The 26,537-nt window shown below is 35.4% G+C and overlaps 1 protein-coding gene across 1 annotated transcript in view; it reads right to left on the bottom strand.

Annotated features, from left to right (window-relative positions):
- The window catches only part of RNF128 (ring finger protein 128), a 91,213-nt gene extending 72,252 nt beyond the window's left edge, over window positions 1-18,961 (bottom strand). Inside the window, exon 1 of the mRNA XM_008989720.5 lies at window positions 18,315-18,961. Coding sequence (XP_008987968.1) covers window positions 18,315-18,720 — 406 coding nt within the window. The 5' untranslated portion in view covers window positions 18,721-18,961. The remainder of the gene's footprint in view (window positions 1-18,314) is intronic.
- Window positions 18,962-26,537: the final 7,576 nt, after the last annotated feature.

Below are 26,537 nucleotides of genomic sequence, written 5' to 3'. Positions count from 1 at the left end.
GTAACATTCTCTACTTAATCTACTTATAACTTGAAGAATTAGGAGATAGTCAAGAATCAGGCTTATCTATATCACACCGAAACAATTGGTTAAAAGTGGAATGTTCAGTCACTTTGTTCGAATAGTATATCTTTTAGTAAACATGTCTGATATTAACTGTGGCAATGGGTTATTAAAATAGAAAGAGGGAAGAGCAAAATTTTAAATACTACAATGGGGAAAATAGCTGAGTTGAGTAACATTTTAGATGTGTAGGCAGAAAAAATGTGGAGAATATGTAAGGGAACTTGTGTCTTGCAAAATGTAGCATTCTGATTCGTTGTAGTTTGTCAGATATTTAGGAATAGAAGGCGCTCATGCTGAAAGTGTTAGTGATTTATCAAAGCTCTAATGATATTTCTCTTAGGAGAATTAAGAATTATACTCTTAAAACAATAACAATAACCTTGCTTTACTGGCTTTCTTCTTCAGATGTTAAAATTAACTTTTTTCTTTTTTGAATTGAATTTCATTTTCCACCTAAAGCAAGGTATAGTTTTTTCAGGGTTGCTGCTTATTGTTCTTTAAAACGGAATTGGGTCAGTTACAGATACCAGTAGATGGGAAACAGTGATGTAGATAATACAAAGGAGTAGATAATAAAAACGACATTCAAAGTTGGCTTTGAAATGCCAACTTCAGCACATTTTCAGCACATTTTCATCTTATGTTTTATGCAGGCATTCTCTTCAGACCTATAAAGACGTGACTCTGAAGTATGCTGAGTGATCAAAGAAAGTTAACCTGAGATTTAAACACTATCAGTGGGCTAGCCACATGCAGCTAATTAAATTAATGGCAAAACTTATCATATTTGTATTCTGTATGTCACCTTACTCCCATGAGCATGTAGCCACTAAAAGGATTCTATGAACTTACTGATCTTATTCATTCTGGGAATTTATTCACGTCTTCAAGATGGTTAGTTTTAAAATAATCAATTAGATTGATTTTTGTTTTATTTAAATCAATTTGGCTGACCTTGGCTGAGTGTCTTGGTGTTCTCTTAATTGAAACAATTGCCATATGGTGTCAGAAGACATTGGAAATTTGATTTCAGATGCCAATATAACAAGTTACCCAAACCGGCATGTCCTTCACATGTATCCTAGAATGTAAAATAAAAATTTAAAAATATGAAAAAAATCAAAATAAAAACAGGTTATCATTTAAATATGCTTGAGACAAGTACTGAGGTTTTTGAATTAGTCATAAAGATGTTCAACATGCCCTCTACTGGGCCTTTCTTTTGTAAGATTGGAACAAAAAAACACTGTGTCATCCAGTTGTACAGTGGGTTGAGAAAAGGAATTCCACTGTAACTATAACATGCAATGAATAAATCCTAAATACAAATTCACAAGTTTTTTTGGTATGGATAAGTCTGGCTCACTTACCTAGTTTTAAAGGAAGATTTAAAATACTGTCTAGGCCCAAATAAATGAAAACTTTGTTATGTGCTTAGGAATTCCCCTGTGTTTTATGAAACAAAATGATCTTACTGTCAGGTGATAGCTCCATAAATATGTAAACCAACTAAATAATTCTACCAGCCACAAGAGGATATCTGTGAAGGAGTGGATACTAATTCCAGATTTTTGCAGGGTTTGCGAAGTGCATTTTCACTCCAAACCTCCCCTCCCACGGGGCTAGGCAGTGGGTAAGCGGGGAGAGAGGCCGGCCCCTGTAAATAAGCATATCTTCCTATAAATTAAGTGGGTGCTTTGAGACTGAGGAATTCGATTCAGTGGTTTTTTTCATCAAAAATTATTTCTTTTTTTTTCTTTTTCTTTAATTCAAATTCTTTTTTTAAAAATATCATTTTAGGTTTTGGGGTACATGTGAAGAACATGCAAGATTGTTGCATAGGTACACACATGACAGTGTGATTTGCTGCCTTCCTCCCCATCACCTATATCTGGCATTTCTCCCCATGCTATCTCTCCCCACCTCCCCACTTGCCGCTGTCCCTCCCCTATTTCCCCTTCCCCGACAGATCCCAGTGTGTGATGCTCCTCTCCCTGTGTCCATGTGTTCTCACTGTTCAATGCCCACCGCAAAAATTATTTCTATATTTGCTGTGGATCAAAATATTTTTCAACATTCTGCATGGTAAAGTAGCAAATATTCAGGAAATATTTTCCCACCAATTTCCTTCACTGTCAAATGGGGTTGTCCACAGTTCAGTTGCATACATTGTACACACGTAAGTCACATTTCAGATGACCACATATTCCTGCTTATGGCTTCGGAAGAGGCAAATCACAAAACTAGACCTAACCTAGAGAGACTATTATTTCCACATCTTCCAGTGCCAACAGACACACAAAAAATAAAATTGGCTGGAATATAGCAGGCTATTTTATTTGTGAATTTCTTCCTAAACACCCAGATCAGTCTTTTTTTTTTTTTTTTTTTTTAGATGAAGTCTTGCCCAGGCTGGAGTACAGTAGCATGATCTCAGCTCACTGCAACCTCTGCCTCCTAGGTTGAAGCAATTCTCCTGCCTCAGCCTCTCCAGAAGCTGGGATTACAGGCCCCTGCTACCATGCCCTGCTAATTTTTGTATTTGATTAGAGACAGAGTTTCACCTTGTTGGCGAGGCTGGTCTCATACTCCTGACCTCTAGTGATCTGCCCGCCTCAACCTCCCAAAGTGGTGGGATTACAGGTGTGAGTCACAGTGCCCAGCCAGATCAGCTTTTGATACCCCTGAAACTCCAAAAGGTATTAATTTTATCTAACTGAAAATTCTTCTGACTCATTTAAGTCAATATCCTCAATCAGTTGTAGTTGATTATATTATCCATAATTGTTTACACCATTTTAACAGAATTTATAATAACAGGTGCAAAAGTAGTGCTTGGAGGACTAGAAATTTGCCTTTTGTTGTGTATGTCTTCATTGCTTTCCTTTTGTTCGTAACAAATGCTCGTGGTATATCAAAGACTAGGGTGAAACAGACTCAGAGTCAGGAAAACAACCATATTAAAGGAATTGAGATTATCTATTATTTTCTTATTTCAGTAGAATATGGTACTTTACTGTTTAGCCTCTCAGAAATCAGCATACAATTCACGCAGTAATTAAAATTGATATGAAAGTAAATTTAGGACATTGGAGTGTTTGTTTGTTTTTGCCATTTTGTTTGGCTGAAGGTAAAAGTCTTAAATTACCCTTCTATTCTGAGTACTATTTGCTTTCCGTAAAGTACAAATAGAATATGTGATTGAGGAAGCCTTTCTAAAAAATATAAACTATCTCTAAGATCTTACTGTACGGAAATAAAAACATTCTCATAAGAAGTTATAGCAGGCTGGGTGTGGTGGCTCATGCCTATAATCTCAGCACTTTTGGGAGGCTAAGGAGGGCAGATTACCTGAGGTTGGGAGATTGAGACCATCCTGATCAACATAGAGAAACCCTGTCTCTAGTAAAAATACAAAATTAGCCAGGTGTGGTGGTGCATGCCTGTAATCCCAGCTACTCGGGATGCTGAGGCAGGAGAATAGCTTGAATCCGGGAGGCAGAGGTTGTGGTGAGCCGAAATCGTGCCATTGCATTCCAGCCTGTGGAACCAGAGCAAAGAAACTGTGTCTCAAAGAATAAAAAAAAAAAGAAATTGTAACAGAAAAATGTTCCAAATGAATATAAAACAAAACCAAATCACCATAGCGTCATATTACAAAAATGTAATTCCAGTTAAAGGGCACAATTCAGTGAAATGGAAGCCTAAGTAGAGGATTCATAATGTATTATTGCTCGAAGGAGACAAGTTTTATCAATATTTATCACTTTCCTAACATTTTAGGTATTTATAGAGCAAGGATTAATGGACTGTGAACATCTATTTCTTCAGAGAAGCATTAATAGGATATCCAACAATGTGAACAATATCCACAAATGAGCAATAGGAATATTCTTTTAGATATAACATTTTTCATTGTCAGAAGTACAGTCTGAGCATACAGAATAAAGGAAATAGAACCCTACTCTCACTATTATTTTACAAATAGAGTGAAACTATACTAATCAGACTTCCTTGAAGTTGGTAAGTTCTATAACTGGAATTATAGAATATAATAATATTTCATTATTTTGGAGAATGACTAGTACTTAATCCATGATAAAGGAAATTCATATTATATATAAGCTCTTCACTGTGAAAAAAAACCCACAATTTTTCTGGTGCTTTAGGAAGTATTAATTTGCATAGAAGTAACTGAACTATTAATTAAAATCACTTACATTGATCTTTGAAGCAGATTTCTATATTTCATTAGCTTTGATTACCTTACTGTATAGTCTCAAAACAGGCATTTTATGTATTTTAATAAACTTTTCATTGTTAAGAAACCTGCTGTCAAGTAGGCCTTCCTCTCAAAGTTTTAAAAATATACAAAATGCAGCTTTATTATTTTCAACTAATTCAACAACACAAATGAATCACTACTAAAATGATGCTGAAGAGAAGCATTGCTGGATCTGCTTTATTGAATAGGCAAAGATTGTTTGCAGGAAACAGTTGGTTCTATATAATACTTAAAGAGTTCCTATTCTCTGAAGGCACTTAATAATCTCCTCACTCCTCTAAGTGCTAACACCACATTTTAAACTTAAACACTGGTAAGAATTAATGAGGTTTTTAATACTCTACTCAAATTCACATAGTATGATGGAGATCACTACATCTACAATAGCTTATGTAGATAAGTGGAAAGTAATGTTAACTACTTCTACAATATTGTGCAGTGAAAAAAGATCTGAACTGGTATCTGGTTCCTTCACTCCATGACCCTGTGTGGGTGTAAGCACTTTATGTTGCTGTGTGAATCACTGTTGGTAATCTAGGCAGTTCCCACTGCCAGAGCTTTATATAGAAGCAGCCTAACAAAGAAGTCATGTCTCCAACTGCCAGCTAAAGATGAGACATCAAATAGCAGCAGGGAGAACAGACAGAGATTAAAAGAGTACTCTGTTAAAAGTCAGCATGGTGTCATTAAGCGAAGGAATCCCAATCTTTCTGGTGTTATCACACTTAAATGGCTCTAGAAAGAGTTACGAAGTAGGTAATATTTGTTTAGGGGGATAGATACTCACTTTTCCAGCCTCATTCAATCATTTTCATACTCTCATTTATTCATCCATCAATGAGGGCCCGGTATGAATGAAACAAAGTCCCTGGATGTTCTTTAGTCTTGTACTGCTTCCAGATCACACCTCAATCAAATCTGCTATTTTACACTCAGATTGCCATCAATGAATTAATTCCTGCTAAGGTATCAGTACTTTTCAGTTGGTGTTATTTTTCCTGGGACCATGTGATTTTTTAAAAGAACTCTAAGACCCTATGGCTTTTAAAACCCGAAGGAATGCTGTTTTAGTGAAGGATGAAAATTTAGACAGCATATTAATAAGGAGGAGAATATTGGTGGGCAGGGGACTCCTGAGACTCAAAAAACCCACATTGCACAGATGACTGGCCCCTAAATCCTTCTCCAAGACATAAAAGTAAAGTCATCCTCAAAAAGCAGATGGAGTATCCCCATCCCGCCGAACAGAAAAATTTTAAAAATTATCTATTTGTTCTTATTTTAGTGGTCAAAACATTGAAATTCTACCATTAGTTAAAAAAAACCAACGAATCAATACCACTGATTGGGAATTGATTGGATGATATAAAATAAATAGAAGACAACTTCAAATATGTCCTATATTGTTCAGGAAGGCACAACAAGGAAAAATCTGTGAAAGTTAGAGGAAAGCACATTCTGGCATAGTTTGAAAAATAAGTTTCTAAAAACTTGAGCTGTTCAGCAATGAACTGAACTGCCTTGCGAGATGATGAAGTCTCTGTCTCTGAAAGTGCCCAAGTAGTAAATGAATGACCAGTGGACAGGGTTTTAGGGATTCCTGGAGTACATGGAGATGTTATATTCTTTTGTGTTTAATCTATGAATCTATTATTCTACGATAATTAGGAATTCAGGAATTATACAAATGAATATATAAGAATACATAAAAAAGACAAAAAAGCAAAATTAGCATGAACCAAACTATGTATGTAAATTTTGAATATGTGCCAGGTAAAGGAAAGATCAGGATAAACTGTTAGCCAAAAAAGACTTGTAGGACACACATTTTTGTCCAATGGTTTAAAATGAGAAAGAGACGTTGATAGGTGAAGAAGAGGAAGAGTGAACCAAAAATAAGGATGACTTCATGAGCATCATCTTGCTACTGCCATAGTTTTTACTGTCTACTATAGAACAGACGTTGTGCAAAGTGCCTTCTTTATATGCATTATCTAATTTAATCCTTACGACCACCCTATACAAGGTAGTACCACATACTCTGATTTCTTATCAGATCCTGTACATCTTTTGCCATTTAAAGTAGTAGTGCTAGTATTCCCATTTTATAGATGAGATGACTGATGTCAGAAGACTGAAATTCAGAGTGGTTAAGTAACTAGTCCAAGATCTAGAAAACAAACAGCAGATCTGGGATTCAAACCCAGTTCTATCCTCCTACAAAGCCCATGCCTTGAATCACTACTACATCTCACTGCTTTTGGTAGAAGCCATGCATGCTTGAAGGTTCAGAGATAGAACTATGAAATTTAAAACTTGAGAGGACAAATAGTTGACTCTTAGTAGATTCTTCTTGAATTAATAAGTAAGTAAACCCTTGCTTTTTAGATGAAAAAAAATCACATTTTTTTGGCCTTCTCTTATTCTTGAGTTAGAAAACCCAAGTCAGCCAGAACTTGCTCTCCCTAACAGATTTCCTCCTAGCCACACTGCAAAGCTATCCTTGGCTAAGGCTATGGACAAGTAAACAAGAATGAATAGCACCCCAGGGCTTCAGACCCTAGGGCTTCTCGTCACCCCTTGTCTCCCAGGCCATTGAGGTATCATGTGGTAATGCAGCAGGTTAGAGCCCTAGTATTTCTCTTTAGGCCTTCTTTAAGCTGCCCTTGTTGAGGTAACGAAAGGCAGCTTTCAGGTGAGAAAGATGCATTCTTGTGAAACAATCAAATTATATACCTTCCTTTAACCAAAATGTGATTTACCCACCTATCTCTGAGTTCTGTTGCAAGAAACCCTCACAAATCCCTTTGGTAAATATAGTCATTTTGCTTATCCTAGCTTTTTTACAAAACGAATTTTCTAAGAGTGTTTGCCTGTTTGTATGGTTGAAATGATGCTGCATTTCTCAGATGTAACCACTATGGCCTCCAACTGCAGCTAATGTTGCTATACATAAGTTACTGAGCATTTAGATGTTGGCTGCATCCTATATGAGGCTAAAAAAAATCAGTGGAAAAATTATTTCTGAAAAATGGTTATTCGGTCCATGCTGACATATTTAGAACTAAAATAATATCAAGCATTTGACTGATTCTGCACTTCTCTTCTGCTGCTGAATTGACTGCTTTGAGGAAAAGAACTCAATTTACATTTCTGTTTGAAAGCTAAAAATATACACAAATAAATGTCGATTGGATTTAATTCAATTCTGGAATGCAGGGTATCCAGGTATTTAATGATTGCAATTTTGACATCCTAAGGCCTTCACTAAGTTTCTACCAGTTTTTACTAAAATCCTAATCTTATCAATGCAGATAAGTAATTAACATTAGTCATAAGAGATCATTTTCCAGTCATTTGATTTATTAAAATGGCCCCAAAGAATTTTTCATGTGCTTGTTCTTTATAATGATTTCCTATTTTTATGCAACATCCTCCAGATACCCAGGTGACACTCAAGTCAAGTACCAACTTGTACATGGATTAAGACTATAAAGCAGTTCCATTTGGAACCCTAGGGCAGGTTAGTTTTATATTCAGCTCATTTAGCACCTGTTACTCTCCAGTGTACCCTCCCTCCCTGCCCAAACATTGACATACTTCTCCATCCCTGTGATCTACAATCATAGCTCTAGGAACAAACCCTTCTGATTTAAATTCATTCACATTTTCATCCTTAATCTGTTCAGCTCTGCCCTTCCCAGCTCCTTCAAGACTGCCTGCTCCCTTGTATGCTCTTACATTTCATATACAATGCTAGCCTTTTACATTGATAAACCAAGTCCCATACTTGCCTGAGACAAATTTACTCCAGAATTTCGTTTCAAATCTTTACATTATTGCCACCTGGTCTCATATTCATTTCATCCTTAGCTTGTGCCCCAAATGGAAACTCATTTGCTTACTATTTACTTCTGTACTCCTCTCTACTGATCATTACTTTCTTCTACTTCTCCTCTCCCCAAAGTTTCCATTGTGTCTTCTAGATCTCTGGTTACATGACACATATTTAACTTGTATACTTTCCTCGTCTTCTCTTCACTGTGGGTTCCCTGTGGTTCCTGACTCAACCAAAAGCTATCTTATTATGAAGACATGACTTCTCCTTCAGATATTTTCAGTACAGGTAGCTCATCTGTTCGTGCCCCACATATTTCAAGGCATAGGAGTCTCTTCACTCTCACATTATTCTTTCCAGACTACTCCCCCACTCTTATGAATAAAAAACCTGCTTCTTGGAGACTCCAAGCATTTTGTTTTAACACTCTCTATTACTATCCTCCCTGCTTGCCCATGGACCAACCTCCCAGTCAATTCCCTGCATTTATTGAAGACATTATCATTTGGATCACAGACATCCTTTTCACCCCCAAATCCTTACATCATCCAACATTCTGACTTCAGCGTGATTCAACTTCAGGAATTTTCGTCTCCATTTCACTTTATTGACCCCAATTCCATGGCCATACTCTGGATATTATCAGCATCCTGATTGCTAAACCTCTGAAATCCTAACAGAAATATCCCACTTTCTGATTGGTTATCCTATAACTCTCTCACTTTCATATTCCCAGTAGTGGTCTTTGAACTTCTCTGCTATCACCTTCTATGTTCCAACACTGTGACCTTTACAATTTCTTAACTGTTTCAGTTCCAATAAGCTTAACATTTCTATTCTGCCTTTTATGACTTGTATAAATATTTATCCCCCGACTACATTTCCCTCCTTGAGGGCAATGATAATATTTTTGTACCATTTTTCTTTACAGTGTCTTCCATAGTATATGCTCACTAGAGAAGTATTATTGTATAGTGCTTCAGAGCACAGACTCTTATTTATTAGGATATTAGGTTTCAAACCTCAACTTTGAAATGCACTAGGTGTATGATCATGGCAAAATTAACCAATCTCTCTGTGCCTCAGTTTTCTTATATATAAAATGGAGATACTCGTAGGAGTTGTTGGGATGATTACACTTAGAAGAATGCCTGGCACATAGCTAACAGAGTACTTACTATTAAAAACTGTCCTCATAAAGGGGAAGGAAAAACACATATTTTAACAGGTACATTACTGAAAGAAATAAAGAGCTCCAATTTATTATGAGAAATGATGCTGAGATAGCCACTTAAAATATAAATGGAAAGCAAGTGAACTATTAAGCAAATTTTCATTTCTCTTTATTTGTTCTCCTCACAGAGGAGATGTCAGTGTATTGATTATTGCTAGAGATGAAATTATTTAACTACTTTGTGTTACTATCATTGCATATCAAAGCCATTAGTTTGGTCATGCTGATAATATATGTCATTAAAAATTTAGATAAAAATATGATATACATCGAAAACTCTAAAAAGTTACAGTTAACATTACTATATTGTTAAATATTTACATTACAATTAACATTACTATACTGTTGAATATTTATGTGCTCAAAGCAGGTCCTGAGCATAGATGGAATAGGTTGTTGCTTGCATTATGTAACGAGGGACACTCTGAAATCATCTCCTGGAATTCACTCTTCCAAAGTTCTGTCAAAGGTCCTGATATCACCGGAAGAAATCTGTTTTGTTTTTCTCTTAAGGTGTGTTGTTTCCAGGTGCCACAATTAAAATCCCTCCCCCAACTTTATCAAAAAAACACCTGAATATTGAAGAGTTTTCTAAATAAGTAGGACATAAAACATGCAAGTTTAGACAGAAACAGATATAATTTGTTTATATGATGTCCTTGCTGCCTATTGAATGTACTCTTAAATGAAGGAAGAAGGAAAGCTGGGGTAAGGGCACTCAGGAACTGAGGACTGCTGAAATGAGAAAGGCAGAGAGAGAGTACTCAAGAGCAAGTAGCCTACTTTATACAATCTTGCTCAGGCATTGTTCTGTGTGTATTTACACACACACTCTTTTCTAATAATTGCGAGTAATTTCGAGGGAAATCTATGTCCAAACAGCAAATCATAATATAATAAATGAAACATTAAAAATTTATGAGGAAGAGGCCAAGAGTTAAGCCAAGGATATATTAATGAACAAATAGCACCTGTTTAGATGCTTTCAAAATGTTCTTTGATTTTTAAATGGAGAAAAGGTACATGAAATGTAATTGAAAGGGATCACAGTAAATTCACTCATTTTGTTTTTATCCGGAAACCGGTCCCCAGAGGTACTATATCTTGATTTCCTTATAAACATACATTTTTATGCAATTGTGTTTGTATGTGCCTGTATTTAGGAGAGGCGGGCACTTGGGCATTTGTGCAAAAGCATGCAAGAGGTACTAAAATCATTTGTTGTTGTAAGCCAGGTAAAACAAAAGCTTATAATGTTTGCAGAGATTCATGAATTCCAAGTATAGCTGACTTATTTTCCAGACCTAACATGTTATATACGTACAAATACATCCCATGATCATCTTAGTTTTAAAAATAACTGTGTCATTCTCTATTTGACTTGTGGTACAATGTAGTTGTCAAATATTTTGCTTAGAAACCCATATTTTTTGCCCATATACTTCTATTTTATATATTTCCACATTTATTATTTTTTACTATTCACCATGGAACTTCATTATGTTCTTAATAAATAATTTTCCTGATTTGTCAAGATCTTTTACTTTTTGTTTGTGTTTTACAACTTGACACTCAACTTGGAATCATATGTAAATGCAATGAAATCTCTTTTTGATTCTTTTATCCAGGGCACTAATAAAACTATATTGCAGAGAAAAACAAAAATTGTCCCTTTTATCCATTGTTTCTTCTTTCTAGACCTAATTTATGGAGATCACCTATTACTTCTGTATACCACTTTATTATTTCTTCCAAGCTAACAGAAAATGATTAGGTTTTCCTTTTAGATCATAGCCTACAATGGTGTCTATTACCTCTATCTATCTACACACAAACATATATGCATATATATATATATATATTTATATTCTAGCTTACCAATAAGAATAACAAAATTCAAAAGCCTTACTGAAGTCCTGAAACTTAATGAAGGGTATCTCCCAGAAGCTTCTATCAAATAACATACTCAATGATAGAACAGTGGGAGCACTTTTTAGTAAAGTTAAGAACTTTTTAGTAAAGTTAAGAATGTATACTGTTACCACTATTGTAGTCCTATATAATGGAATAAGACCACTGGGAAAATTAAGAGGTATAATTAGCATAAAAGAAGAAGCAAAACTTTCTAGAGAAAGTGATCACTTATCTTGAAATTTCAAGAGAATCAATGGATGAATTAACAGGAGTTCAATAAGGTGGTCAGATGCAAGGCCAACAATAGTGATACATAATCAATATCAACAACTTTCTTATGTATCAGCAATAATTATGTTAATTGAAGTATTGTTTGTAAAAGAGCAGCACTGAAAAAAACACAAATGTTCATTACTAGGGGAGTGGTTAAATAAATTCTGTGTGTGTATGCAATAGTTAAAAGAACAAATTTGATTTAAATCTAAATTTACTGACATGAACATAACTCCAGTTTCTATTGTTGAGTAGCTGAAGCAAGCTACAGAATAACTTTGTTAATGGTAAAAATAAAACCAAAATGACTATGTGTTTTCAGTATATATATATATGCGAAAGTGAATAGAAAAAGTCTCAAAGGTTCCATACTGAATGAACAGCAATAGTTATGTCTTGGAAGGGTGCTGGAATTGGGGGTGGTAGTCAAGGGGAGACTCTGATTATATTGTTAGTATTTTTTATAGGAGGAACTACTCATTTATTACTTGTATCAGCAAAAATAAAAACGATTTAAAATGTAATAGTTTGCTGAATTTACCAAATTTCATTTAAACCTGTCCATCTTTTCATAACTTAAAGAGAATTTCTTTGTAGTTTCTTAAACTTTTATTCATTCAGCAAACAGTGAAGACCATGCACTAAGCTCAGTACAGTGGATGTAATGGCAAACATGGCAGATGTGGTCTCTGTCCTCCTGGAACTTACAATCTAGTGGGAGAGACAAATAATAAATAAATAAATAATTAGGCCAAGTGTGTTCGCTCATGCCTGTAATCTCAGCAGTTTGGGATGTCGAGGCAGACGGATTGCTTGACACTGGAGTTCGAGACCATCCTGAGCAACCCAGTGAGACCCCCATCTCTAATAAAATAAAATAAAATAGCCTGGTGTGGTGGCACATGCCTGTGGTCCCAGCTAATTGGGAGGCTGAGACAGGAGGATTGCTTGGGCCCAGGGAATTTGAGACTTCAATTTGAGCTGTGTTTATACTACTGCACTCCAGCCTGGGTGACAGAGCAAGAGCCTGTCTCAATAAACAAACAAGTAAATAAATAAATAAAATAAAATAAAATAAATTTTAAAAATAAATAAATTTTAAAAAGGACAAGATACATTAAAAGAGATTTAAACAAGCATGAGCAGCAGGTTTTGATAGAAAATAATATGGATAAGGTCAAGGGAGACCCGTTAGAAGAAACATCTAAACTGGAATATGGAATACCTGTTATGAATGATAATGATGGTGGTGAGAGAGAGCAAAGCAAGTAAAACGCATCCCATGTGGGGGCCGGACGTGGTGGCTCAAGCCTGTAATCCCAGCACTTTGGGAGGCCGAGGCGGGCGGATCACGAGGTCAAGAGATCGAGACCATCCTGGTCAACATGGTGAAACCCCGTTTCTACTAAAAATACAAAAATTAACTGGGCATGGTGGCGCATGCCTGTAATCCCAGCTACTCAAGAGGCTGAGGCAGGAGAATTGCCCGAACCCAGGAGGCAGAGGTTGCGGTGAGACGAGATCGCGCCATTGCACTCCAGCCTGGGTAACAAGAGCGAAACTCCGTCTAAAAAAATAAAATAATAAAATAAAATAAAAGCATCCCATGTGGAAAAAACTTCACATGTTGGAGAAAATGTCCAAAGATCACAGTGGTTGAAGCATTATGAGGGAAAGGGAAAGAGTAGACTATTAGGTTGGAGAGATAGGAAGAGGCCAGATCATGCAAGTCCTTTTAGGCCTGATAAGTTTAGACTTTATTTGAAGAACAATGGAAAGTCACTGGGGAGCCTTGAGAAGAGGACTGATGTGATCGACCTATATTTTTAGATCACTCTGGCTTCTGTTTAGGGTATATACAAGGTAGTTTGGGTAGAAGCAGCAAGCCCAGTTTTGAGGCTATTTGCAGTAGTCAATGAGAGAGCTGGCAGTAGCCTGCACTAGACTGGTGGTAGTAGATAGACATGGTTATATTTTCAAGGCAGCTGTTATGTGAAAAACTGAAGGAGAATTGACTCAGGCAGCGGAGGCAGAAAGTATAAAAGCTTGCACTTATTTATCCTAGTTAAGATATAGAGAGAAGACCCAAGTGGCTGAGGCATGGTAATGCTGTGGAGAAGGGCATAGCATAAGGTCTGATTGTATGTGATTAGCATCAAACCTTGTAGGCCTGGGTTCAGGACATGGATTTTATTCTAATTGGGATGAAATAACATTTTTCACAGGATCACTCTGGCTGCTATGTGCTACAGAGGGGCGAGAATAACAGAGAGGACAATTGAAAAGCTATTGCAGTGATCCAGGTGAAGGATGATACTGGCCCAGGCTTGGATGGAGGCAGCAGAAGTGAGAAAGTGCATGGACTTAAGAGATGATTGGAGGTAGGATTAAGAGAACTTTATGTTTAATGAGATGTGAAATTAAAGATCAGGGAGGTATCAAGGGTTACTTTCAGGCTGTCTTGCAGGGAAGTGTTTAGTGGAATTGGGGCACTGAAAGGAATCCAGTGTGGCAAGAGCTCAGTGAGTAGGAGAGGAGGGAGTGAGAGGAAATGAAGTCACAGGAGTAGCCCAGATGATTCAGAGCTGGATAAAGTCTTGGAAAGAAGTTTGGATTTCCTTTGAGTGTCATGGGAAGCCACGGAAGGATTTTAAACAGGGTGGGATTTATTTTCTCCAGAAAACCACTTTGGCTTACAGTAGGGGATTGGGTTTGGAAGAGGAGAAGAGAGGGAGGGAAATCAATTAGAAAGCTATTATAGAGGTCTAAGATAGAATGAGTGGTGTGTTGGAGATGCACAGAACTAGACAGATTTGAGGCTCATTTGAAATGGAACCGATCAGTTTTCTTGAATTAAGCTCTTCTTTGTGTACATATCCGAGTTAAAGTCTTACTGAAGTTTTTGTCATCTTCTGACTTCATTTATATACCATGATTTTATTTTCCCTTTTACTTCTAGAAAAACATTTTTAAAAAGCCTGTGAGTTTGCTGCTATAATTAAACCATTCCTTTTCATGAGCTTCACCACTCTGGAATCGTTGAGTTTTGGGGATTCTGAATGCTGCAAACCTCACTCTAATACACTTCGTTGGACATGGCTGAAATGACAAAAAGTAAAAACCATTTTATCCCTCCCAAATTACTGACCTTGCTGACATAAACTACATCCAAATCTAAGCATTTTTAAGGCATTTTACCTAAAAATAGCAAATTAAACTTAAGCTGTCTGCTCAGCAAGCAAGTACTTAACATGTTTTGGGTCTTTTTCTTGGATAACTCAGGAGTCCTGAATTTTCCTGTATCATTAGAATAGAACCAAATGGCCTTGTATACAGTTTTTGGAAAAGACTGTTAGGATGTTACATACTTACTTGAGAAGGTGAGAAGCATATCCTTCTATTTCCCACCTCATCAAAATGCCAAGTCAAAATCCTATTATTCTTTTTGGTAAGCTAGAATATGAAAATATATGTATACATACATATATGTTTGTGTATAGATGGATACACATATATTCACCAATGTAGAATATAACCCAAAGGAGAAATCCAAGAGCAAATTGGGAAACTGCTATTGGACACAGCTCAATGGGAAACTGACTTAAAAGTTTACCTCCAAGTATTAGGCTATACATTATTCTTCCTCAGTGAAAGCTATTCTCAGACTGAAATTATCCCCTTCAGAAAAAGAACACTGTTAGTAGGGAAGTTGTAAATAGATTGGACCCAAGAGTAAGGACATTCTGTATTTAAATCCTGAAACCATGTGAGGTAAAGGGTGCAGAAGCACCCCTTAGGCTTCTCAGGTCCCTTGAAGGCAACTTATAGGGCATGGGAAGGCACAGAAATGTAAAAGAATGTGGAGGGTGGGTGACGTAGATTGTTAGTGAGAAAGAGACAAGCTGCCTCTGATATTTACGACCTAGCCTGGCACTCTCAATTAAACCTTGACATTTTCTTGTTTAATATAAAACACCTCACAGAACATCAACATTAGAGAAGGTCAATCTGTGACCATGATGGATCAAAACAATCAAACAAAAAAGACTACTCCATAGTCAGGTCTGAACACAGACATATGGACAGTGTCCAAAGCCACAAAAATTACCAAATATCTCTCTATTCTGCCTAATAAGGGTAACTACCAAATATCTTTCTATTCTGGCTAAAAAAGGTAACGATTGCTTCTTTACCAAATACAGCTTTAGCCATGAGCTAGTCTTCCCCACTTATAAAAAAGATTTATTTAAAAAAGTAAACACAGAATCACCTCAACTTACTGGCAGCCTCCAAGTTCAGAACAAAGCCAGCTAGGGTGACCAACTTGTCATAGTTTTACCAAGAATTTTCTGGTTTAACACCGAGAGTCCCACATCCCAAGAAACTTTCAATCTCAAGCAAACTAGAATGGTTGGTTAACAGCCACCTTCCTTCAACTCTCCCCCCAAAACACTAAGGCAAGCCCAAATCCTGCAAGACCTCGTTAACACCCTCTTACTAGGATGCCCCACGGTTTTCCACGGTGTGTGTTCTTCCAATTGCTGCAACAAGTAATACATCAAACTTTTTAGACTACAAATCTGTTGTTAGTGGTCTTTGGCTGGAGAGCATTGACATCGGAAAGAAGAAAAGAGACCCAGCATTGTGGAAGTGCTTAGTAAGGCCTAGTACAGGAAAATGGGACTGAAGAAATGAAGAGGAAGGAGGAATCAGGGAAGAGAAGAAGGGTACAAGGGCCTGAGGGGGCTACAGTGTGATTTTCTGAAAAGGTGGTTTTTAGAGGTCATGCAAGACGAGATGACAGAAGGTGAAGTGGTGAGCTTTATTATAGGACGATTTCCCCCACCCTCTGTGTCAAAATGAAACAAAACACGAATGAAAAGTCAGTAACAACAAACAAAATGTTGGCATAAAATAATGGCAGTCTTTAATGATCTAGTGTCTGCTCAACTAGTTTTCATATCCACACTTACTTCCTTATGTTTGTCAACTGTATCACTGAATAGTTTTTATGTAAGGGAAATTTCTAGGAAGGAAGAAATCCAATAGCACACTAGTTGGCAGATCTTAAAATGGCAAAACTCCAAATTTAGTTTTAATTGTTTGTGGTTGATATAATTATATGTTAAAGAAAACATTCATTAAATAAAATAAACACCCTATAACAGTGCCTGACATATAGTAAATGCAAATAAATGTTAACTATTACAGTATCTTTTTCAACCTGTTTGCTTTGAAACAGGTGCAATACTGTAGCTTTTTCTCTTTAAAAATATCTTTGATCACATGTCTTTGGCTATATTGGAGGCATATATTGAATAATAAGTCCAACTTCCTCCTTTTAAAAACTCTGTTCAGAGGCACATATTCAAATGACTATGCATGTTTTTTTTTTTTTTGGAGAGATTTACTGTGGGTGATCTTTGGTAAATATTTCATATTTACTGGCAGGGTACCTAGATTCTACTATATATTAGTCCCTAATGCAGGTTGCAAAGAAAGTTTTGAAAATAGGACTATTATTTAGTTTGATACTATTTATATTTTAAAAATAGCAAGAGAATGTATAAGTAGAATGTGTGCATGCAAAAGGAAACCTAGAGTATTCAGGATCTCTAAGTTTAAATGCATAGCAAGTAGTTTCCTTAGAACAGATTAAATTCCTAAGTTTTATCAGAAAATAGCATTACTTTCTTTCTACAAAATGAAATTTACTCTTAAAAACATGGGAACAGGCAGGGAATGCTTATGAAACGCTCTTTGCTAGAAAATAACATAAAATGTGAATGTCTAAGCTCTTGCAATGTCCAGGATGTGTCACAAAAGGTAGCATATAGAGTTTTGTTACATATACTATAATTTTGTACTATTGAAGATTATCTTACCTGTTTTTTTGATGTTCTGTGAGATAAGCAGTTTGGTTTTTAAATATTAGTACTAAACTGCCATATTGTACGTGTACAACTTGGAACGTTCCAAGCACCATACTATTCTTAACATAAGTTTGATTTTCTCCTTTTCATAATTCTAAAATCTGCTTAATTTACTTTGCATTAATTTTCTTAGAGGACAAATTTGACAGTGATAACACCAATTATCAAAATATTGCATTCGTCTACTGTCAGCTCTTGCCTTGATTGAAATTATTCATTTTGTCCTTGGACCAAATCTAGTCTGGAAAAAACACACATGCCTATCCTCAGTGAACAAATCTTACAAGCATACAGTACAGTCAAATCTTCATTTCTGTAACATTTTACACCCTTACAATAGGCTATTGTTTAATTATAGTGAAACTGTTTTGCAATTTCACATACTTGAAAATATACAATCCCTCTTGTGGGAGAAAATGAATCAAACTGAAAGGTGCAAATTAATAATGAAATTATTTTTTTAAATGTTTAGCGGTAAAGGCACAGTTTATTAAAAAGCAATTCATAATATAATACCCACTGAGGAAACATGTATTGCTAGAAAATATGAAAGCTAATAGGAATCACTTCATGAATTGCTACTGTCTTTGGAACAAATTAATTAAAATATTGAATAATAATAAAGTAATTCCAAGTAGTGCTAGGCAAGAAAATTTAAAGTCAAGTTATTTTACAACATGGTTGCCCAGAGCCTAGAGCAGTTCTAGATGGAAATATCATTCTAAGATAAACACAGACATTAACCCTCTTCGTGAATCAATTATTACTTACCAAAATTTGCCATCTGTATTGTCTGATTGCCAGTCTCTGGAGCATTGTAAATCACAACAGCATCAGCATTTCTTCTGCCTGCTGTTTGAATTTTTTCTGAAAATGTACAATTACCTCTTTCTATCAGCGCAATCCAGGGCTTCTTAGTAGTAGTAAACCTAGTGTTGTGGTCACAGGCTTGGTAGTTATTGTTCTTAGGGATGCCTACCACCCCCATAGCATTAGCCACTGGTGAAGCTAATCCATAAACACCACATTCACATGTCTCTGTTGCAGTGTAGTTGCTGGTTTCATTGTAATAAGTCACAGTCACATAGGCGTTCATTGAAAAAGATGCTGTAATTTTATGTAAAAAGGTAAAAATTGCAAGGAGCCAAAAAAACCTGGACTTATTCTCCTGGTTCATTGCTCATTCATTTGAACATAAAATTTAAGATGTCTGCTGATATTTCCAGCTATCAGTCACCATTGTCCACTCACATCCCTGCTAAAGAGAAGTTTGAAATTTCAGTTGCACGTAGGTAACTGATCTCACCTCCTGCAACATAAGCTCTGAATACATCAGCTCTATTTCACTTTAGTTATCTACATTCCCCTTTGCCTGCCCCTCCTCCAACTGTACACACATGTAACCCTTAACCAGGACTACCTTTGTAATAAATAACACCATCAACTTTATTCTACATGTCAACTTATTAGGATTGGATAACTTCCTGCAGTACATTTTTTTTCCTCTTACTCCTTGCAGCTAATGCATTTTCATAAACATGGAGTGGATTGGAATGAGGAACTGGACTCTGGGGAATCGCACATGACAAGGCTGAAAGTCACCTCTCAGTTTATCTAAAACACTAAACTGGTTTTCCAAGCCCTGCTGAAATATGCTATCAACCAGTTCAGCTGGGAGTAAGTTAAGATCTGTAAGTTTAATTGCTATGGCGTTAGTAGAACGAATTCTACTGCTTTTTTTCCTTCTAATTTCTTTTTTTTTTCTTAGCAGGCTCCCTAAGGGATATCCTCTGTTACCTTGTTTATTCATTGGAAGGCAAACAGGTTTCAGTGGCTAGAAATCCTTTCAAGTATAGTGCCTTGCCCATGCCAGGCACTCAGGTATTTGTTGATTGATACCTGTGAGTTGCTGCATTCCATTAATTTTTGTGTCCCATGTGTTTTACTCTAAAAAAGACTGCTTAAAGTTTAATTTTTAACATTTACAGTTTAAAATTTTTAGTTCTTCCAGATGTATATGCAACTTTGTTTATTTCATTGCCTCCTTTATTTCAAACTCTGTTTTAATTCAGTAATACACTGGACACTAGCAGCATTAGGACACATATGCTATAGGGTCAACAGGTCTGTGAAAATTGCTGGGATGGGGAGATTGCAGTGTGTGCCAAGGGCTGGTGAAAGAATAAATGAACGAACAAGACAAACAGAGATATCAGGAGTCTGACTGGGCCAAGAGTCAGCAAACTAGACAAACAGGCATCAGGCTGCCAGGAAAGTAAAAAGCTACAGGTCAAAAGGAAGGTAGGCACAATGGTAGTCCAAGGTCCAAGTCAAGTAGTCTGGAATCAGGAAGGTTTACTAGAGTCAAGGGGATAGGACAACCAAAAATAGAAAAATAGGAGACATTGTTATTGGAGGTGATCAATGAAGTTGTTTCTTCTCCCTACTTCTTGTTGGTTTTTAAACATCGGAAATATCAGTGTTGGAGTGGACGCTGCAGGTGAGAATTAACAGTTTACGCCATCTAGCAGAGAGAAGGAGTTCAGGGAATCAGCAGCAGAAACTGCTGAATAAATCCCAACAGATATATAATACAAATATGAACCTTGCTATCATATCATAGCTGCCAATTACTCATCTGTGTACCCTCCCATAGTACCTGGTATAGCTAGCATCATACACATAGTAATCACCTAGTAATTCATGTAATTGAACTGGAAAGATTAAAGGTCTTGTGAATTAGCTTATGGTAAATTTGAGTGAACACAAATAGTTCATTGTTTTGCTACTAGCACTATCATTCTGATGTATTTTTAAGATCATAATAAAGCCTGTATTCACCAAAGAAAATTATCAGACTAAAAACAGAAATGTTATTATCGTTATTATAAATGTTGTCAAAACCATTAGCTTACAGATTGCTGATGGACAGTCTTTTGTGATAAATTCAACATCAGTATTTAACATTTAAACGATTAATAAAATCTCAGATATTCAATTTATCCTTTTCTGCCAGTAATTAAATTAAATTACTCCTTAAAAAAATTCTCATGAAAAACTTTAAAAGCAGATGAGTGAGAAGTTACCTAAATCTGTTAGAAGTCAAATTTTAAAAAATAATTTTGTTTTTTTTTGTCTTAAAATTTATTTTCATTATTTTGTGTAGAGATTTTTCTTAGTTATATAATCATATTTGTGTATTTTAAATTCATTTTTTATTTAGTAGCTTAGTCATTTTATATTTTATCCTACAATCTTTGCAGACAATTCTTTCTTGTATAAATGATGTTCCATTAATAGAAATACTTCAGTTTGCTTAGCCATTCCATTTTGCTTGTTTGGTCAAAATTTTAAATCATATTTTGCTATTATCATTTTGTTAAAATAACTTTTTCTTTATTTAAGATTATATCCTAAGGTGTTTTTTCAGTGGATTTAATAGGTTGAATGTTTGAACATTTAAAAAATCTTAACACATTTTACCTATTCAGGAAACATCCAGAACAAAAATACAATAAGGAAAAGCACTCCTGCCTCTTTCCTCCTCCCATGACTCCAAGGTAGTTACCAGAGCCTGGGAAGGGAAGGAGGAGAGAAGGATGAAGAGAAGTTGGTTAATGGGTACAAGAATACAGTTAGCTAGAAGGCAGAAGTTCCAGTATTTGATAGTACAGAAGGGTGAGTATAGTTAGCAATAGTGTCTAGTATATTTCAAAACAGCTAGAAGAGAAGAATCGTAATGATCCCAACACAAAGAAAAGATAAATGTTTGAGGTGATGGATATCCCAATTATCCTGATTTGGTTTATACACATTTTATGCATCATCAAAATATCACATGTACCCCATAAATGTGTACAACTATGACCTATCAACAAAAAATACAAAAAGGCCAGGCGCAGTGGCTCATGTCTATAATCTCAGCATTTTGGGAGGCAGAAGTGGGCACATTGCTTGAGCTCTGGAGTTTGAGATCACCGTGGGCAACATGGTGAAACCCCATCTCTACCAAAAATACAAAAAATAAAAATTAGCTGGTGTGGTGGTGTGCATCTGTGGCCCCAGCTACTCAGGAGGATGAGGCAGGAGTATTGCTTGAGCCTGGGTGGTCGAGGCAGCAGTGAACTGAGATTGCACCACTGCAGTTCAGCCTGTCTCAAAAAACAAAACAAGGCAAAACAAAATAACCCAAAAAGGCACCATTCAACAAAGTGTGATAAAACAATTGGCTAGTGAAAGGAGGAAAATAATTAGTTGCTCCTCATTTCCTCCTCACCACCCAAATAAATTACAGTTGGATTAAATATTAATGTTTTCTGAAAAGTTAATAATTTTTTAAAACAGACAATTAAGAATTTTTAAAAAGCAGACAACACAGCTGAGTATTTATTAAACCTTATGAAAAGGAAAAGACTGTCTTATCAGTGGAAAAGGTTAAAGTGGAACATTTGCCCACTCAACAATGTTAAACGATTACAAATGGGCAGTGATACATTGGGGAAATATTTGTAGCAAGTGACCCAAAGGTATTTTATTACATATTATTAAAGATTTTATACCCATGAAAAGCAAAACAAGTTACAGAATAATATGCACACTATGACTTTCTTTTGGTAATAAAACCAAGCTTTCGCTGTATCTTTAAAAAGAAATGTAATTGTATGCACAGACAAGGAGAAAGGTAGGAAGGCACACCCAGGCCTTTACCACTGGCTCCCTGTTAAATGATCTGAAGATACTAGTGTCAAATCTTCACATATCTTTGCACAAGTTAGATAATTAAGTTCTGAAAAAAGGAAAACTTTGTTGGGTGCGGTGGCTCATGCCTACAATCCCAGCACTTTGGGAGGCTGAGGCTGGAGGATTGCTTGAGCTCAGGAGTTTGAGACCAGCCTGAGCAAAGTGGCAAAGCCCTGTCTCTCTATATATTTAAAAAATACAAATAAAATAAATGTTAAACAATGACAACTTTCCCATAACATCTTGTGCCAGTGTTGGTGTAATAAGAGAACATTTCCAAATTGTTATGTTAAATTGCACTTCAGGTTAAAGTACACAACTTAGATTTATTTTGTATGTGGGTACCTAGAAGGTGCATATATTTATGGGGAACATGAGATATTTGGATACAGGCATGCAACGTGTAATAATCACCTCAGGGCAAATGGATATCCATCACCTCAAGCATTTATCTTCACTTTGTGTTATAAACAACCCAAGTATACTCTTCTGGTTATCTGTAAATGTACAACAAATTGTTAACTGTACTCACCCTGTTGTGCTATCAAATACTAGATCTTATTCATTCTATCTAACTATATTTTTGTATCCAACAACCATCCCTGCTAACCCCCTCCACACTATTCTTCCAAGCCTTGTAACCATCCTTTTTCTATCTATATCCATGAATTCAATTGTATTAATTTTTAGCTTCTACAAATAAGTGAGAACATGCAAAGTTTATCTTTCTGTGCCCGGCTTATTTCACTTAACATGATGATCTCCAGTTCTACTCATGTTGTTGCAAATGACAGAATCTTATTTTTTTTATGGCCAGATAGTACTCTATTATCTATATATACCATATTTTCTTTAGTTATTTGTCTGTTGATGGGACCCTTACGTTGCTTCCAAATTGTGGTTATTGTGAATACTGCTGTAATAGACATAGGGGCATAGGTATATCTTCAATATATTGCGTTCCTTTCTTTTGTATATAGACCTAACAGTGGGATTGGATCATATGGCAGTTCTATTTTAGTTTTTTGAGGAACCTCCAAACTGTTCTCTATAGTAGTGGTACTAATTTTCATTCTCACCAAGATTATATGAGGGTTCTCTTTTCTCCACATCCTCACCAGTATTAATTATTGCCTGTCTTTTGGATAAAAGCCATTTTAACTGGGGTAAGATGATATATCATTGTAGTTTTGGTTTGCATTTCTCTGATGATCAATTATGTTGTGTACATTTTCATTAATCTGTTTGACATTTGTATGCCTTCCTTTGAGAAATCTCTTTTCAGATCTTTTACTGAATTATTAGATTTTGTCCTATAAGTTGCTTGAGTTCTTTACATATTTTGGTTATTAATCCCTTGTCAGATGAATATTTTGCAAATATTTTCTCCCATTCTGTGAACTGTCTCTTCACATTGTTGATTGTTTCCTTTGCTGTGCAGAAGCTTTTTAACTTGATATGATCTATTTGTCCATTTTTGATTTGGTTGCCTATGCTTGTAGAGTATTACTCAAGAAATCTTTGCCCCGTCCAATGACCTGGAGAGTTTCCCCAATGTTTTCTTGTAGTAGTTTGAGTTTAAAGTCTTAGATTTAATTCTTTAATCCATTTTGTTTTGATTTTTGAATATGATGAGATATAGGGTCTAGTTTTATTCCTCTGCATATGTATATATCCAGTTTTCCCATCACCATTTATTGAAGAGACGGTCCATTCCCCAATGTATGTTCTTGGCATATTTGTTAAAAACGAATTCACTTTAGATATATGGATTTATTTCTCATTTCTCTATTCTGTTCCATTGGCCTCTGTGTTTTTATACCAGTACCATGCTGTTCTGGTTACTATAGCTGTGTAGTACAGTTTGAAGTCAGGCAATGTGATACTACTGGTTTTGTTCTTTTTGTTCAGGATCACTTTGGCTATTCTGAATCTTTTCGGGTTTTATATAGATATTAGAAAATTTCTTTTTCTCTTTGTGAAGAACGTCATTGGTATTTTAGTAGGGATTGTGTTGAATCTGTAGATATCTTTGGGTATTATGGACATTTTAACAATATTGATTCTTCCAATCCATAAACATGGACTACCTTTCCTTTTTTTTTGGTGGCCTCTTCAATTTTTTGAGTCAATGGTTTATAGTTTTCATTTTAGAGGCATTTTATTTCTTTAAGTTTACTCCTCTGTATTTTGTTTTGTTTTTACTTTTGGTAAGTGGAATTAATTTTTTGATTTCTTTTTCAGATTGTTTGCTGTCAGCACTTAGAAATGCTACTAATTTTTAATGTTGATTTTGTATCCTGCAGCTTTACAGAATTTGTTGATGTGTTCTAATAGTTTTAGGTGGAATCTTTAGGTTTTCCTACCATAAGATCATATCAGCAAAGAAGGATAATTTGACTTTTTCCTTGCCAATGTAAATGCCCTTTCTTTCTTTCTCTTGTCTAATTGTTCTAGGTAGGATTCCAAGTTCAATGTTGACTAACAGTGATGAAAGTGGGCATCCTTGTCATGTTCCAGATCTTAGAGAAAATACTTTCAGTTTTTCCCCATTCAACATGATACTTGCAATGGGTCTGTTACATATAGCTTTTATTGTGTTGAAGTATGTTCTTTCTATACTCAGTTCTTTGAGGGTTTTTAACATGAAGGGATGTCGAACTTTATCATAATGCTTTTTCAGCATCAATTGAAATTATCATATGGTTTTTGTCCCTTGTTCTGTTGATACAATGTATCACATTAATTGACTTTTGTATGTTCAATCATCCTTGCATCCTTGGGAAAAATCCCACTTAGTCATGATGAATGAACTTTTAAATATTTTCTCGAATTTTGTTTTCTAATATTTTGTTGAGGATTTTTGCATTGATGTTCATCAGGGATATTGGTTTGTAGTTTTCTTATTTTTTTTTTTTGATGTATCTTTTTCTGGTTTTGCTATCAAGGTAATACTGGCCTTATAGAAGGAGTTTGGAAATATTCTCCCCTTCTCTGTTTTATGGAATAGTTTGAGAGGAATTGATATTAGTTCTTCTTAAATATTTGGTAGAATTCAGTGGTGAAACCATTGGGTCTCCGATTTTTCTTTACTGGGAGACTTTTTATTATGGCTTAGATCTCGTTACTTGTTATTGGCCTGTTCAGGTTTTGGATTTCTTTATGGTTCAATCTTGGCAGATTATATGAATCTAGGAATTTATCCATTTCTTCTATGTTCTCCAATTTATTGACATATAGTTGCTCATAGCAGCCTTGAATGATCCTTCAAATTTCTGTAGTATCAGTTGAATTGTCTCCTTTTCATCTCTGATTTTATTTATTTGGATTGTCTCTCTTTTTTTTTCTTAGCTAGATTGGCTAAAGGTTTGTCAATTTTATATATGTTTTTTAAGAAACAAGTTTTTGTTTCATTGATGTTTTGTATTTCTTTAAATTTCAATTTTATTTATTTCTGCTCTGATCTTTATTACTTTTCTTGTACTAATTTTGGATTTTTTTGCTGTTGCTTTTCTAGCTCTGCTTTATGATGTATTGTTAGGTTCTTTGAAGTTTTTCTACTTTTAAAATGTAGGTGCTTATTGCTATGAACTTTCCCCTTAGCACTACATTTGCTATATATAATACATTTTAATATGTTGCATTTCCATTATAATTTGTTTCAATAAATTTTTTAGTTTTGTTCTTAGCTTCTTCATTGACCCCCACTAGTCACTAAGGAGCATATTGTTTAATTTCTATATGATTTTATAGTTTCCATAATTCCTCTTGTTACTGAGATCTAGTTTTACTCCATTCTGAGAAGAGAAGATACTTGATATAATTTCATCATTTTTATGAATTTTAAAAACTTGTTTTGTGGACTAACATATGGTCTATCCTTGAGAACAACCCATGTGATGAGGAGAATAATGTGTATTCTACAGCCATTGATTGAAAAGTCCTGCAAATATCTATTATGTCCATTTGGTCTATAGTGCAGATTAAGTTCAATGTTACATTGTTGATTTTCTGTCTGGAAGATCTGTCTAATGCTGGATGCAGGGATGCAGGATATTGAAGCCTCCAGCTATTATTTTATCCTAATAAATCTCTCTTATCTCTCTTTAGTTCTAATAATATTTACTTTTTATATATCTGGGTGTTCTAGTATTGGGTACATATATGTTTACAATTGTTGTATCCTCTGGCTGAATTGATCCCTTCATCATTATGTAATGATCTCTGTCTCTTACTATCATTTTTGTCTTGAAA

The sequence above is a fragment of the Callithrix jacchus genome, chromosome X (genome assembly GCF_049354715.1).
Source record: "Callithrix jacchus isolate 240 chromosome X, calJac240_pri, whole genome shotgun sequence".
NCBI classification, from domain to species: Eukaryota; Metazoa; Chordata; class Mammalia; order Primates; family Cebidae; genus Callithrix; species Callithrix jacchus.
This window is presented reverse-complemented; position numbering and strand designations above follow the sequence as displayed.